The sequence below is a fragment of the Oculina patagonica genome, chromosome 1, assembly GCF_052425735.1.
Source record: "Oculina patagonica isolate OP01 chromosome 1, crgOcupat, whole genome shotgun sequence".
Classification (NCBI taxonomy): domain Eukaryota; kingdom Metazoa; phylum Cnidaria; class Anthozoa; order Scleractinia; family Oculinidae; genus Oculina; species Oculina patagonica.
In genome coordinates, this window is record NC_135758.1 from 7,780,472 (window position 1) to 7,795,992 (window position 15,521).

Genomic DNA, 15,521 nt, shown 5'->3' on the forward strand with positions numbered 1-15,521 from the left:
CGAACACTCGACTAATTCGTTCCCAGGGCTTTCTCGGTCATTCTGCTAAGTTCTTCAGTTGCAAGTAACCTCTTATATGAAAAGAGGCTGAAAGCGTGAAGCTAAGTGACGAATGTTTCTTTTTCTTTGATTACCTTACCCTTCTGTCTTTTATTTATGTACTGAGAGAAAACAGGATGTCGAGATATCGATCCTATTTTTTTGTAACCATGCAAGAACCACTCTAACAAACAGGAGCAAATGGTAGCTGGACCTTGGTCGGAAGAACAGGATCAGCAATAGACTTAAAAAACAAACTCTAAAATGCAGGGCTGATCAAACTGCTCAAAACTGATGTTAAATATTTAATATTGGTTCAAAAAAATGTAAAACATCAGTTTTCAAAAGTTTATTTCTTTTGTGAGTCGATCTGATCTGGGCCAGGTTTTATGAATCCCTTCCTTCTGACCCGCTTCTAGTTTTAATTTGTCGATCCCCCCTTTGTGAAGGTTCGAACAATCTGGGGTGCAGGGTTTTATCTGACTCGCGCGTAGCCATAGCGACTAGTCTGGCCCCAGTTGTTCGAAGGGTGGATAACGCTATCCCTTGACAACAAATCATGAGTTAACAACGAATTTTGCAATGGCATCTGCTAGTTTTGTTCTCAGCGAATGTAGACTCCTTTTCCGTAAGGATAAGTACATTTTCAATGACTACGAACTGACCTTTTAAGTATAAACGGGTAAGTACCAGCTTTTTTTTTTCGGTGATCGCGCAAAGCCTGGGAGCGTGGAACAATTCAGAGGCCCTTAGCCGAGCACGCCTAGGGCCTAGCAGGCTGTTTGAGTAAGAAACGACCGAAAAGACCGCTGTACCTCTCAGCTGATATGCGGACACTAGTTTGGGACGGGCCTCTTGCTTCAACCCGTTCAAAACAAAGTGAAGCCATGTTAAAATACAACCACACAAGACATCCCTTCACATTTTTATTAGACATATCCATGTTCAAGAAGTTTAGTTTTGTATCTAAAGCTAGTGTCTGTTAATTCTCAATGCCTTCAGTCTTGTTTTACTTAGAACAACCGCCGTCAACTGATTCAAGACTAATCCACTAATCAGTAAAATACCCAAAGCTTAGCATTTCAAACGACCCACTACCCCTTTCTCTGCTAAATCATAAATCCTTCTTACAAAACTGGCGTTGTTTTTCTCGACTAACGAATACTTATCTAGAGCTAAGGTACATCTTTTTTAAAATAGGAAATTATTTTTATATGAGTAAAAACAAAACAATAAAAAGTTATCGTTATCCTTATAATCGCCATTATTATCATCTTTGTCGTCGTCATCATAATTTTTTTGTTTTTGTTGTTGCTGTTATTGTTCGAGCTAGTGGTGGGATATAACTGATAGTTGAGAATTGGTCAAAATTTTAAATTTTAAATTAATTAAGGAGGCTCAAAACAGTTTTCAGTACTTTCCAGCTCTCATACTTTGATGGGTCAGTGCTACAATCATTTATCAGTTACCATTACAAAAATGGTATCAAACGAATACCCAATCATCGACTCGTTTTTTAGCGTTAAGCACTTGAGAAGAAAATTAAGGGTGTTTTTTTATAGGTTATACCGTTGCTATATTAACCACTGACGTCATTAAAATGACCACAAGTTGTTCAGCAACGACTGGGCATTTGTTAAATACTATTTTTGTAGTGGTAACTGATAAATGTTTGTAGCACTGACCCATCAAAGTATGAGAGCTCGAAAGTAGTGAAAACTGTTTTGAGCCTCCTTAAACTAAGAAATAACGCCAACATTTACTGATAGCTAAAAAACTGGGCTGAAATTTTAACCAACAGCTGAGAAATAGCCGGCTCACTGAGGTTCCAACAAGCCATCTATACCTTAAATTTTGCGGTTATTTTTAAGCCCCACCCCGTTCTCTTTTTCCTTACTAAGGTTAACATTATCAAACTTCCATTCCTTATAGCAGTCGGGGGAATAAGAGCCAGTTTTGGCAGATCTTCGTCGAAGCACTCGAAGTTATTTTATCGAATCAAAAACTAGTGCGAGCACTCAAAATTACGACACGTTGCTTAGCAAATTCTGGGACGAACAAGACTGGCACTTATTCCGCCGGCTGATAGAAAGTTAGGAAACTATAAGGGACTCTGTAAAGTGCGGATACGGACGGCGGATGCGGACGGCGGATGGCGGACGGCGGACGGCGGACGACGGACGGCGGATGGCAAAAAAAAAAATTCAATAAATAAAATAAAATTCAAAAAAATAAAAAAATTAAAAATAATTAAAATTATTTTTTCTCAAAGGGTTCTTCTGATTGGTTCACAGCGCGGGCAAGGTTCTCCTATCTCTTCCCACAAGCCACGGTAACGCTTTCGTGAGTTTCATTTCGCGGCGAGACGAACGAACCCATGACAGTTTTGCTCTCCAAAATCGATGTAGTTGCTCACAAACCGATTTTTGAAAGGGAAAATAAGCAGTGGAATTGAAGGCCTTGAAGTTCTCCAAAAGGCGAGTATTCATTCTCCATATTGACAAAGTGAAGTTATAGTTTTATGACCGTGGTTTGTCAATCGTTGTTTGTGTATTCGCACTGATTTCACGCCATTGCGGTTAACTGCAAGTCGGCGCTTTACAGACTCGATTTATCCTTTCAAACGCCTTGCTTCTCTGCTACTTTTCTCCAAACTCGAATACTACTTATCGTCATTCAAGAAAATGAGATGCTTTATTTAAAAACAGTCAAATTAATTCTCGGAATATTGTGCCTTGTGCAGGCGACCGAAGTACATAAGCTTATTTCAGCTTCATTCAAGTTTCCCTTTGCAAACTATTTATCAAAACAAAATACTGTGGAAATCAACATTGACGTTTTTGACTCGTTAAATACAAATCCCAGCCTGCAAATAAATATATATACTACCATTTTCATTTTTGGAGCGACCGTGAAAGGCAAACTTTTTTTGCGTTTTCTCACGTGTAAAACATTCAAGTTTGTCTAGACAAACTGTCGCGTTTTACAAGTAAACCATTCAACGTGGGTGTCGGTAAAACGCCGACTCGGGTCGGGGCCGGGGCCGAGGTTGGGGTCACTTTTTTAATTTTTTTTTTTAATTGACTGATTCACTGAAAAATTCACAGAAAAAATTATAAAGTTTATATTAGCGTGTGGGTCATTTCGAGTCGAAAAAAAGAGCATTTTCTTCACAAATTCGGCACAAATCTTGATCCTTATAAGATCAAGAGTATAAAAGAAGAAATTTGTGGTCTAACAGTAGGCTTTTATAGATTGTGCTCCTAAAAGTGGCATATTATGCTACTAGCAGTGCTCAAAATTTTGCCAAATTATGCAAAAATTATGCCAGAATTCCCAAATTATGCTTCTGATTTCCGAAATTATGCTCACAAAATGACGTAGATTCTATACATAGAGGTGCGCAATAACGACACCAAATTATGATGTTTTTTAAATAAACTGTTGTTGTAAATTTATTTGTGTTTATGGCAGTTTATCACGGCCGTCAGCTGTCCAAATTAGCTGCTCGCATCTCTAAACCGTTTGTAAAATGCCTCCAACGACTTAACAATCACAATTGTATAGCTAAAACACGCATTGCAAGAACAAACTACCTAAATTTCATTTATTTCTGTAGAAAGTACACCATATTTACTACATTTTTGAATTTATGCTCCAAAAAGTGCTAAAAATTGCTAATTATGCCGTGGCAGTGCTCGTTTCACAAATTATGCTTTTTAGCTCCAATTATGCCAAAAATTATGCTAGCACAATCTATAAAAGCCTATCTAACAGGCGACAGCTTGGCGGATAGAATTCTCTGCCGACTTCTTTCTGAGCGCTATCTTCTCGCCAACACAGCATAAACTTTTCTTAGGTTAAAATCTTATTGCCCATGCGTTTGTGTAGCAAGAGAAAATTAATTCAGGTTTATACCGTTAAAATAAAGCCGCCTTTCGTATCCAAAAAAATATTTATAAGGAAGCAGAATTGTTTTGTTTAGACAGCGAAGCTCGCATTAACATGTCTCGCAATCTTTAAGTTTCTAAATTCTGTTATTGTTTTAAATATAAGTGGAGGTATCTAGCCATTTCGCCAATTTGCGTGACCGAAATGCGGAAAGACATTTTAATTGAGGTTATGCTGACGAGAAAGTATCACACCCGCTTTCAGTGTTACTGCATAGCGGTTAGTTAAAACAAACAACACGGATCGAAGTCCGCCAATTACAGCCCACCAGAATGACCTTTTGACCTTGTGGGTGAAACCAACAAGGGTATCCATCGGTGTTAATTGGCTCATTTCAAACAGCACGTCGAAAGATGCTGTCGAAAGATGATGTCGAAAGACGGACGTAAAAAGATAGCTATGCACGTAAATTATAAGCGGGTGTAAAATATTCGATTACAGAGAAGTAAACAACATCTTATCGCTAAACTGTAAAAGTTAAATTTCACCTCTCGCCTGTTAGACCTCAACTAAAATGCTTCTCTTACTCTTGATCTTATAAGGATCAAGATTTGTGCCGAATTTGTGAAGAAAATGCTCTTTTTTTCGACTCGAAATGACCCACACGCTAATATAAACTTTATATTTTTTTCTGTGAATTTTTCAGTGAATCAGTCAATTTAAAAAAAAAAAATTAAAAAATTGACCCCAACCTCGGCCCCGGCCCCGACCCGAGTCGGCGTTTTACCGACACCCACGTTGAATGGTTTACTTGTAAAACGCGACAGTTTGTCTAGACAAACTTGAATGTTTTACACGTGAGAAAACGCAAAAAAAGTTTGCCTTTCACGGTCGCTCCAAAAATGAAAATGGTAGTATATATATTTATTTGCAGGCTGGGATTTGTATTTAACGAGTCAAAAACGTCAATGTTGATTTCCACAGTATTTTGTTTTAATAAATAGTTTGCAAAGGGAAACTTGAATGAAGCTGAAATAAGCTTATGTACTTCGGTCGCCTGCACAAGGCACAATATTCCGAGAATTAATTTGACTGTTTTTAAATAAAGCATCTCATTTTCTTGAATGGCGATAAGTAGTATTCGAGTTTGGAGAAAAGTAGCAGAGAAGCAAGGCGTTTGAAAGGATAAATCGAGTCTGTAAAGCGCCGACTTGCAGTTAACCGCAATGGCGTGAAATCAGTGCGAATACACAAACAACGATTGACAAACCACGGTCATAAAACTATAACTTCACTTTGTCAATATGGAGAATGAATACTCGCCTTTTGGAGAACTTCAAGGCCTTCAATTCCACTGCTTATTTTCCCTTTCAAAAATCGGTTTGTGAGCAACTACATCGATTTTGGAGAGCAAAACTGTCATGGGTTCGTTCGTCTCGCCGCGAAATGAAACTCACGAAAGCGTTACCGTGGCTTGTGGGAAGAGATAGGAGAACCTTGCCCGCGCTGTGAACCAATCAGAAGAACCCTTTGAGAAAAAATAATTTTAATTATTTTTAATTTTTAATTTTTTTGAATTTTATTTTATTTATTGAATTTTTTTTTGCCATCCGCCGTCCGCCGTCCGCCGTCCGTCGTCCGCCGTCCGCCGTCCGGCATCCGCCGTCCGCATCCGCCGTCCGTATCCGCACTTTACAGAGTCCCAAACTATAACGTGAAAAATGCGGAACCTCTTTGAATCAAGCTACTTGGACAAAAATTGAACAATTTTATATGTACGTTTCACTAAAAGCACTCCTTAATTCTATAATAAGCAAGTTACCTCAACTTAAGCAGTATTTTAAAGTAGCGTATATGAAATGCATTGAGCCTAAAAATGATCTAAATGGATTAACAACAACAACAAGAGCAGCCGCATTTCTTAGACGCCTCATTTTTTGATATAAGCAACATAGGCACCTCGTGGGTTTATTTCCTGCCACTTATTGCCGCGGCCTCCCCAGCCATAATGTACATAGTACTCATAATCATAAGCTCTCTTCCAGGAGCAGTCCTCTTTGGTTCTCTCGCCCCACCACCATCCGGTTTTCCTGGTGTGACATTCGCGATAACGTCTGGTCTTTTCTTTGAATTCTGTGGCGACGACCGTATGTCCGGACCCTCCTTCCATCACGATGCTAAAAATGACGGGGTAGCCATATTTGATGTAGTGAGCACCTTTGGATTCAATCCACGATCTGCCACCTCGTTGAACGCTTGCAAGGCCGGAACTGCTTCGTCTTTTGCGGTTCTCGAGAAACGTAACAACGCGCGAGGTGGATCCTTGGCGCGCTCGAAACCATGCCGCTATGAGCTTCATCTTGGAATTGTAAGTGGCTCCCTCGCCATTGAAACAGAATGTTTCGACCTGTGATCGAATGTCCTCCACGAAGCGCTTAACACCACTTGTTAGGTATAGCGGAGCCACTATGCTGCTATCTCCGTATAGTGTTGGACTGAAAAAGTCAGGGAAATTACGTGCATATCTGTCATAGTATCCAAACACTTGCGCCCAGGCCACGGGACTGCAGCCACTCTTGCAACCGCAACAAAGGTGTTGTTCATAGTCCGGGAAATCGTTTTTAAACCTGATATGGTTTAGACCTGTTGTACGCCTAAACCGTTTGGAACTCAGACTGATTGCAAAGTGTTTTTTTATCACTTCGTTCTTGGGTCCACTGATCTCGACCACAAATCCGATTTCGTGCCACTGTAAGACATTTCCCACGAATGTCCTGTTGCCACGGACCTCGAGCTTCAGGTACAAGAGATAATTGGGTGTCTCTTTTATAGCAGATGGATTGACCTTGGTACTTCCGTCCGGCTTGCATACGTCGACAAGCACGTTACAAAGTTTCCGCTGCCATTCTGATCTAGAACTGGGGCGCATGCGTGAGTTACCAAAGTTTGTTATGTATACTTGAGCAGATCTGAAGCGTTCACCAAGTGCGAGTTTTACGATAGAACCAGGCGAAAGGGCTTCTTCATCAATGTCTTCTTTCATCTTTTCTTTTCCTTTTGGAACAACCTCTGTGGTGGCCCAGTCTGTCTTTGTTCGCCTGTGTGCTGCCCTCTCTCGCCACTGCCTCTTCAGTCCGTTAAGACTTTCTTTCACCATGTCGTCCAGCTGACGCCAATCGTCGATCTGTATGGCAAAATTGAATACTTTATTGAGGAACTAATTAGAGATCAATTGCTTATTAACGATGATGGCAATGTCAAATTAACCAGTCAAATAGATCAACGTTTCACGATATTTGAGACTTGGTCTCGGTTGATGTTTGTCTCGGAATGGACATATTTTGACATGAGAAGCAGGCCGAATGCAAGAGAAGGCAAAGCTAGCTTTTCGAGTTTAAGGCGGCTCGTAATACTTTAGATATTCCCGCCTTTGGCATTCTATTGCTGCTACACCTGTAATGTTGAGGTTTAAATTTCAGGATATCCTTGTATAGGAATAACTAATAAACAACTTAAAGTCACTGTGATGTCAAAATTAGTTGCCATGGCAACTGCAAATGTGGTCAAAGATACCTTATTTTTGACCGTTTGAGGTTAATTACTCTCAAACTAGACGGTAAAATTTGTCTTTCAGATATTTTTGTCTAAAGGACAAAAGAAACGACAAGGCAATTTTTAAAAAAATTCTGTTAGAAATGTTCAGAGCCACCTTGAAAAATGTTTATTTTGTCGGTTGGATAAAAATATGTGAAAAACAAAAATTTCACCGAGTAGTTTTTGAGTTATTAGCTTCAGAAGGTCCAACATAGTGTATTTTTAACCTCATATGACGTTGCCATGGAAACAGATTTTGATGTCACTATGACCTCAAATTGTTCATTGGTAAATGTTGTTTATATTTATGCTAAAATATTTTCTTTAATGTTATTGGTGTAGCTGTGATAGGATACCAAAGACGGGCGTGTCTTATTCTGACTAAACTATCGCCAGCCACCTATTGTTATTTTGGGTCAGTGTCTAGGAAATGAAATAATAATTGGAGCTGCATAAGATTGGTTGCAATTCGCACAACAGAATCTCCACTCAGCACCGATAAACGGTTACCTGGCAATAAATTGCAAACTTTATTGTCTTATTACATAAATTAAGTGACTGGAATTAAAGCTGGCATTAATTAATGGCAAATTTTGAGGAACATTCATTTTGCAACCTTTGCTTGAGATGCTTGCTAACATAAACAACCTTGAAGCACACACGCGTTTTGTAAAAGTTGGTAGACTAATTTTTTGTCTATTGTAGTGTCGAGTAGACTTAAACAAATTAAATAAGCTAGCCGTACGTCAAAAGGAAAAAGTCGAAAAAATAAATTTATTAATAGGAATACCCTCCATTATTTTCCTACCCAATCAGTATTGGACGTCCAGTTGTAACTAGCCGCAACAACAGTTCCATTGTCATTTTTACAGACTGTCAATCCCATTGGTGACAGCCGATAAAACTTCTCACACCGCTGATCATCCTTCTGAGCCTGCTGTATGAGTACATCAGTTGGTCTTGGATCCGGGCCACTCTCCACCTCACGGAAGTCTCCAGTTTTATGGCCGGAAGACAACACTACGTAGTCACTTCCAATGTCAATTTCGTAGTAGGCGACGTAGTCTGGGTCAAGGTCCAGTCGATAGATTGGACGAGTGGGGCCTTGGTCATCAGATACATTGACTCTGGTGAGGTCTGTGAAGTCCTGGTCTAGGTCGCTCAGTTCCATTATGGAGTCCAGGACCTCATACGGCAGCTCCAAGGCGGCTAGCCTGGACAGCAGTGCGATGAGGATGGTTAACAAGAGGTGGGTTTGAGGCCTCCTTGACATGCTTGGCGCAACGGGAACCCTATGTCCTAGGAAATCAAACAAACAAAAATAAGATAGAAGAAGGTCAATTAACTATTATAATCAATCAATCAATCAATCAATCAATCAATTTATCAGTAAGTAAGGCCCAAAACAACATGGAGAAGATCAACTGAGGCTGAAGTACATGAGACTAGGATGTGTTGGAACCAACTTTATTAAAAAAGTGGCCAAGGACAGGGGAAGATGGAGATCTCTGGTGGACGACCTATGTTCCAATTAGGAACTCAAGGGTTTAAGAAGAAGAAGAAGCAAGCAAGCAAGCAAGCATCAAACCAATATGTAATCAAAGAATTATAGTGCAATTAAATGTTGCTCTCTGAAAACGGTGAAGCAAAGTTGAAAATGAAAAATTTTAACCAGACTTTAATTTTTGTCTGGAGAGGAAGGTTACCTGGGGGAAAAGGAAAACGACCATATTTTATTTGGATAGGAAGATATATCGTTGGCATGGTAGCCGCACTTGATCCTGTCAATCTCGCCTCAGTCCAAGGTTTTCAGCAAAAAATTCACTCTCAAGATGTCAAAAATGAACAAGGAAAAATGGTTGCCTACCATGCTGTCTTCGTCGGCCATTTTCACCGAGCAGGAAAAGAACAAGCAAAACGATATTCGCACATTCTCCGAAAGTACTCTATCCCACAAACCAAATAAGCAAAAGAGCTTAAAAATAATGGATATTGGATCTTAATTTCAAAACGAACGTTGACGATGTAAATGTTAGTGAAAATTGGACAAAGTTTTCAAAAAGGTTTTAAGTAGCCGTTTAAAAAAATGCGTATCTTCAGCAATTTTCCATGTTTACACGAAAACCACTTTTTGTAATGTAAACGATGTTGAATGTTTTTCTTTTGTATTTTCCGAATAACTATGTTTTATTGACTAGCATAATATTTGCACATCAAGTTATAATAAGCCAAACAATATCAAGATGCGAGCTTACCTCAGAATTAAAGACGAGGGTACGATTCGAAGCTCCTGGCTGTCAATACCTATGGGAAAATCCCATCTGGTAGATATATGGATTGTTAAGTACTTTTATAGCTACACTTACGCAACAAACGTGTTAATTATGTCTTCCTGTCTATCACTTTTTCTTTTTCGTTAAAGCAAAACGAAAAAAAAAAACAGAAGATTGACCTCATTCAGTCAGTGGGATGAACAACGTATTATCTTTCAGACTTTCGCAGTAGACAGGATTTAGCTCGCTTTCCAGCCGTGAAGAATAGAGTGACATATTCCTGACATGTCGTGGTTTTCAAATTGAAAGCAAAAAACCTCAAAATATTCATGAAATATAAGTCCTCTAAAGTTTCAACAAAGTTATTGTTTTAAAACCCGCTCAAATTTTGCCCAAATCCCATTTCCCAGCCTATTGTTTTCCAGATTTTCCAAATCTCATATTGTTTAATCTATTTGCATGTGATTCCCAGTACCAGTGCCCAAATTCCATTTTTAAAAATTTGCCCCCATTAACCATTTAACAAAATGCATGGCGCTTTTTTCTATCCCGCCTCGCAGGAGAAATTAATCGTCGCGTACCCGGTCTATCAGTTTTTTTTTCTCGTATTATGAGTGTAGTGATCAAATTCTTTCAATAACATGAATACAGATCAATCTATGTATAAAAAATAAATTATTGCCGGAAACGTGTTTTTTATTCAGTACTCGCAAAGGAATTATTAAAGAGTTGTGCGGTATATACAAGGTCTTCTTGCTCCTACATATAATCTATGTTCAGTTGTATTTAACAGCTAGACCTAATCTTCTGTTTATATTACACTTCTGAAAAGAACGCTGACGGCAAATCTCGGTAGGGGTTTCGTTTTTTTTTTTTTTATTAAACAAGGGAAGTTGTAGCTTGCATTTCAGCCATCTTCTCTGGCGCTGTTCCACGGTCAAGGTCACTAAATTTGCAATGTGGACTAAACATGCCATTTATAGCACAGTGATTGAAGCCGGGGGGGGGGGGGAACTTCCATATATGAGCTATATAGGTATGTGCTGTTGTGAAGGGTATGGTTTTCAAGCAGTTTACTCTGGGTTAGGGTATAGAAATCAGCGAGTTTTGGTCTAGAATAGGGGATCATTTCCCGGAAAACTGATCAGTAGTATGAGGAATTAAGTCCAGAATAGGAACAGAAACTCGGAAGACAAAGAGGCCTTCTAAAACGTAAATAAAATCTTTGAGGCAACGTTATTGACAGATGGTTTTTCGTTAAAAACACAAATATTGACACAGTTCTGAAAACAGCAAGTCTGAGATAACATGTGGGATAGGGTAGCGATTTTCAGTGTTAATTATAGTTAAGGGTTGCGAAATCAGCTGAATAGGGTCTAGTATAGGGCAAGGGTTTCATAGTCCCAGCAGTACACCCCCACCCAAAAATATATAGAGTACCCTCCCGGGGGGGGGGTGAAGTGTGTCAAGAACGGATTGCAAAACTTCAAACTAACAAGAATTTCACTTCCTAACAGTATGATCGCATTCGTTTCAGACTTCCTTAAGAAAATCTAAAGCCTTTTTACGACTGAATTTATTCAGGAGTATTGTGGGTAGCCACGGTTGGTCGGTTTTCGGTTGGTCCATCATCTGTAAACTTCTCATTGCAACTCCGCTGACCAGCAGATATACTTGTAGAAATAGTGTAGCAAGGCGGCCGTATAAAAGCGGCCGTATAAAGGCGGTCTTTTAAATTTAAAGGGGTTTACAAGAAAAACCAGAAGCAAAGAAACAAAATATGGCTGACAATTACGTGAAGAATTAAGTAATCGACCGCCAAAAAAGTGAACATGCATTGAGAGCCAGTAATCTGCATTAATCGATCGATGACTTTCGTGTCTATCTTTCGAGCTAGCGTAGTACATGTAGCCCGGGGGGGGGGGGGGGGACTCGCATATGAAAGTGACGGGGATGCTCGTCGTCTCGCTTAGGGGTGTAAATTTCGGACTTTTGGTCTCGCTTAGGGTGTTCCGAGAAAAAGCGCCCAAAACGCCAATATTTTTAGCCATAATGGTCTCGTTTAGGGTTACACACGAAGAAATACCGTAAAATTCCGGTTATAAGCCCCCCCGTTTATAAGCTCCCCCGGTTAAAGGCCCATCTACCTGGAGACAAAAAAATACATCCGGTTATAAGCTCCCCCGGATATAAGCCCCCCTCTGCTGGATGACAGTATTGAACAGGGCGAACTGTTGCTTTATTATGACTATTTAGCTTAAAATCGCATTTTTATCAACACTGCCGTGACTTGTTTTGAAACGTTTTCTTTATTCCGCTTATAAGCCCTCCCGGTTATAAGCCCCTCCATTTATAAGCCCACCCAAAACCCCTTATGAACTTGTATAAGCCCAGGGCTTATAACCGGAATTTTACGGTATACAAATATAAACTCCATTCTTAGTTTTTTGGTATCTTTTAGGGGTCAAGAAAGGCTTGAGCCCACCCAGATTGGTCTCTTTTAGGGGTTCTTTTCAAAATTTCCGACGAGCATCCCCGTCCGTTTCATATGGGAGTCCCCCCCCCCGGGACATGTAGTCGAATGTAAGAGCATTCGAAAACTAAATCGGGTTTCACATAAGCTTCATAAGCGATGGATCTATCTGGAAACCAGAGCGTTGGCTAAAATCGAGTGCGTGGCTGCTTGTTCCCAAGAAAAGGAAAAGCTTTTCAGATAAAACAGCACAATTTTTACATTTGTACCTGAATTAGTCTATTATATTTTTTTTACAGCGTTATTACTTAACAGCCTACATGTAAATTATTCTGCAATGCATACCTACGGAGCGATATAATAAACAAACCATTTTAGTGCTATGGGTTAAAAAAAGAAAAAAAAAGGAAAAAAGAAAAAAACTCTCCCCTCTGGGATTCGAACTCGCGACCTCTCGATCCGCAGTCAGATTCCTACCCGACTGCGCTACTTATGCGCACTTAGTCACGTGAGACGAAAATATCTTATATCAATGTAATAGACCTTTTCAGCTTGATACGTCATACATTGATCACGTGGTCTGAAATGGGTAAACAAACACGGGTTTCCTCGAAGTGAAGTATTGTGCGTGGATGTCGATATACGGAGTATTTATACTCCCGTGTGTATAACTGCTTTACTATCTCTACTAACGAAGAGATATCTTTCCCTAGTTTTCCCAGCGATAAAAAGCTCGTCAAGGTAAGAGAAATTTAATCGCTAAAATGCGATCCCAACTACGCTTTGCCTACAATTTACGGCAACATTATTGATGAACTTGAAACATTCATTTAATTTAATACTCAAGCTTGTTACATTGTCGCTTTAATGTATGGATTTCAAGAATTAGAAGAGATCCTAAGAACGATTTCAAGGTATTAGCTTATACCAAAGTTTGTTTGGAGCATTTCCAACAAGAGAATTTTGTGTGCTTTGACACAAGTTCAAGAGGACTGAAACCACTTCGCTTGCCCATCAGTTTGCAGCTGGACGAAAATAGCTCCTGAGCGGTCGCTTCCAGAGAAGAAAAAACAGATAGAAGAGCTAAATACTGTCCTTGACGTAAAGCTAACTGAAACGGCTTTAGAGGGTGAAGGCTAATTCGATCTAACTACTTTTCGAGAGCTATTCAAGAAAATCTGCGAGCACAGATTTTCTAAAAGTGTTTTCTTTGTACCGGTATTATAATATTATAATCATAGATTGCACTAAAATAAAAATCCAGTGCCCATTTCACTTGAATACTTTAATCAAATTAGAAATCCATCACTGAATACTTTGAAATCTCTTGTGGGAGTTGATTTAAAGGGAGGTATTATGTTTGTTTACAGCTGAACACAGATTCACAGGGTTCATAACCTTTTTCACAAACAATTTTTTAGGACTTTTCCAGGACTCAGATTGATCTGTCCAGGACTCTAAAATTCACATTAACCCTTTCACTCCCAAGATCGCAATATTATTTCTCCTTACTGTCTTCCATACATTTCTTATGATCAAGTTCTAAGAATTCAGTTGTTACTTGAGTTTAACAGATTTTTAAAACATTCCAGGACCAGTTGTCTTCCAGGACCTGTACAAACCCTGATAAATCTGATAAACACATTCTCACAAGGAGTGGATTTATTAAGGTACTTTCAGGAAATAAAGAAGTATCCAAGCTTTTAAAATGCTGGTGACAGTATCGTGGCAGATTAAGGCTTTGATATTGAAGAGGAGTAAAGAAAGTTGAAATTCAACTGAACGTCCCTCCCTTCCTGAAAAAAACCCCTAGTTTAATGCAAAGGAGGTCATAAGAAAGTGAGACATTTCTTTATTTTTAATACCCGACTAGTACTACCAATAAGTTCATTGGGTACCACTCAATCAAGTCTGGACAGTTTGATGCTTACTTTCAAACCTCATGAATCCCATTTTAACTAATGAGTGTTACAGCTGTTCAGGAACCATCTGTGTGTAACATTTCCACTTTGAGAATATTTTTCCAAGTAAAAATTTGCTTCATTCCATCTTTTGAGGAACAAAACTATTGTTGTTGTTTGTGTATTTCTATTCTGGGTATTTTTTTTTGCCTATTTTAGGTAATTTATTTTATGCTATAATTATTTCTGTTTTTTTTGGCAAAATAAAATGGTTGTTATTGTTGTTGTCAACCATGACCAAATGAAGCTTTTCTTAATACAGATTTCATGGCTGGCTCTGGGTTAATGCTATCCCCTCTTCGTTTATGCCATTCGTGAGGAACACTAGACGTGCAGGTTTTATTTACTGGAATGTACTTGATCCTTAAAAAAACACCAGTGGTTCAGCAAATACAAAAGGCCCAAAACATGACTCAAGTGCCCTCCACTCCTACGACAAGAGAGTATACAAATTAAAAAAAAAATCACCACCAAATGATTGTAAAAGTTAGCATTACAGATGAATAGACCACATAACATAAACAGGTTTTTCTGTAGCCAGTTTATTATTCCAGGCATGAAATACAAGGCAGTTACTAGTTAGCAATGTAGATTCAAGCAAGTAACTTAATTTTTGGATAGGATATACAATTGAAAGCACCACTCATAATATCTTCTCCATTAATAGAATATGGGTGGGCCCTTTAATAGCTAGGCTAACATAACAAACACTGTAGTAGTAAAAACACATTGCACAACTGAGACAGAGTATCTTGTATCATCGTCTATTCTCTTGTCTAGCGCGCGTGGTTGTAAGAACTTAACTTAACAGTTCCTCTTCTCTTGTTCTCTTGTCACTTTTCAATTTAAAATTTATTGAGAGGGAATCTCGGCTTTTCTTTTGGCTCCGGAAACAGCAGACCTTTACGAAACACGATCCATGATTGTCTTCTTTTACAAAAACATTGTGTATGTAATTTTCTGTATAGCATTTATATCCCTTTTTTCCGCAGTCTCCTTTTCTCCACAGCCTGTTAGGTTGCTTTGCAATAGTAACTGAAGATACTTTAGGGACGTTTTTCAATTGTTTTGGCCAGTGCGACTTGAACACAACAAACGAATCCGCCATCTTGAATGTTATGTTTACCCATTTCAAACCACGTGACCAACTAGCTGAAAAGGTCTATTGACATTCCGCCGTTTATCTGTCATCATGTGCATCAAAGGAATGTTTGAATCACCTGCTGCTCATAAATTTTCAAGGAATGAAAACTAAACTTTTAAACTTGGCAAAAAATTCAGTCGTGGCTC

At 39.0% G+C, this 15,521-nt stretch overlaps 1 protein-coding gene and 1 long non-coding RNA gene across 3 annotated transcripts; one reads left to right on the plus strand and one right to left on the minus strand.

Moving 5' to 3' along the window:
- Positions 1-5,811: 5,811 nt before the first annotated feature.
- On the minus strand, positions 5,812-9,924 carry LOC144654007 (uncharacterized). Of its 2 annotated transcripts, none has more exons than XM_078514133.1 (3): positions 9,780-9,924; positions 8,333-8,823; positions 5,812-7,114 (listed from the first exon to the last, which is right to left on the minus strand). In XM_078514133.1, exons 2-3 carry the CDS (start codon positions 8,795-8,797, stop codon positions 5,861-5,863), a joined length of 1,719 nt encoding a protein of 572 aa, XP_078370259.1. In that variant the 5' UTR covers positions 8,798-8,823; positions 9,780-9,924; the 3' UTR covers positions 5,812-5,860. The 2 variants fall into 2 exon arrangements, with proteins under 2 accessions (XP_078370259.1, XP_078370264.1); XM_078514138.1 differs by having other exon boundaries at positions 8,333-8,816; positions 9,780-9,804.
- A 2,614-nt stretch (positions 9,925-12,538) lies between these two features.
- On the plus strand, positions 12,539-15,521 carry LOC144655275 (uncharacterized). The gene is made up of 3 exons (XR_013571062.1): positions 12,539-13,011; positions 13,863-13,940; positions 14,494-15,521. It is a non-coding gene; the product is annotated as an uncharacterized LOC144655275 (long non-coding RNA).

What these genes read in the sequence shown, in the direction of transcription:
- LOC144654007 (XM_078514133.1), bottom strand. Translation starts at nt 8,797, where the DNA reads ATGTCAAGGAGGCCTCAAACCCACCTCTTGTTAACCATCCTCATCGCA. An exon ending in GGACGTCCAATACTGATTGG is followed by an intron (nt 7,115 to 8,332) that starts GTAGGAAAATAA and finishes TTTGCCATACAG; the next exon opens with ATCGACGATTGGCGTCAGCT.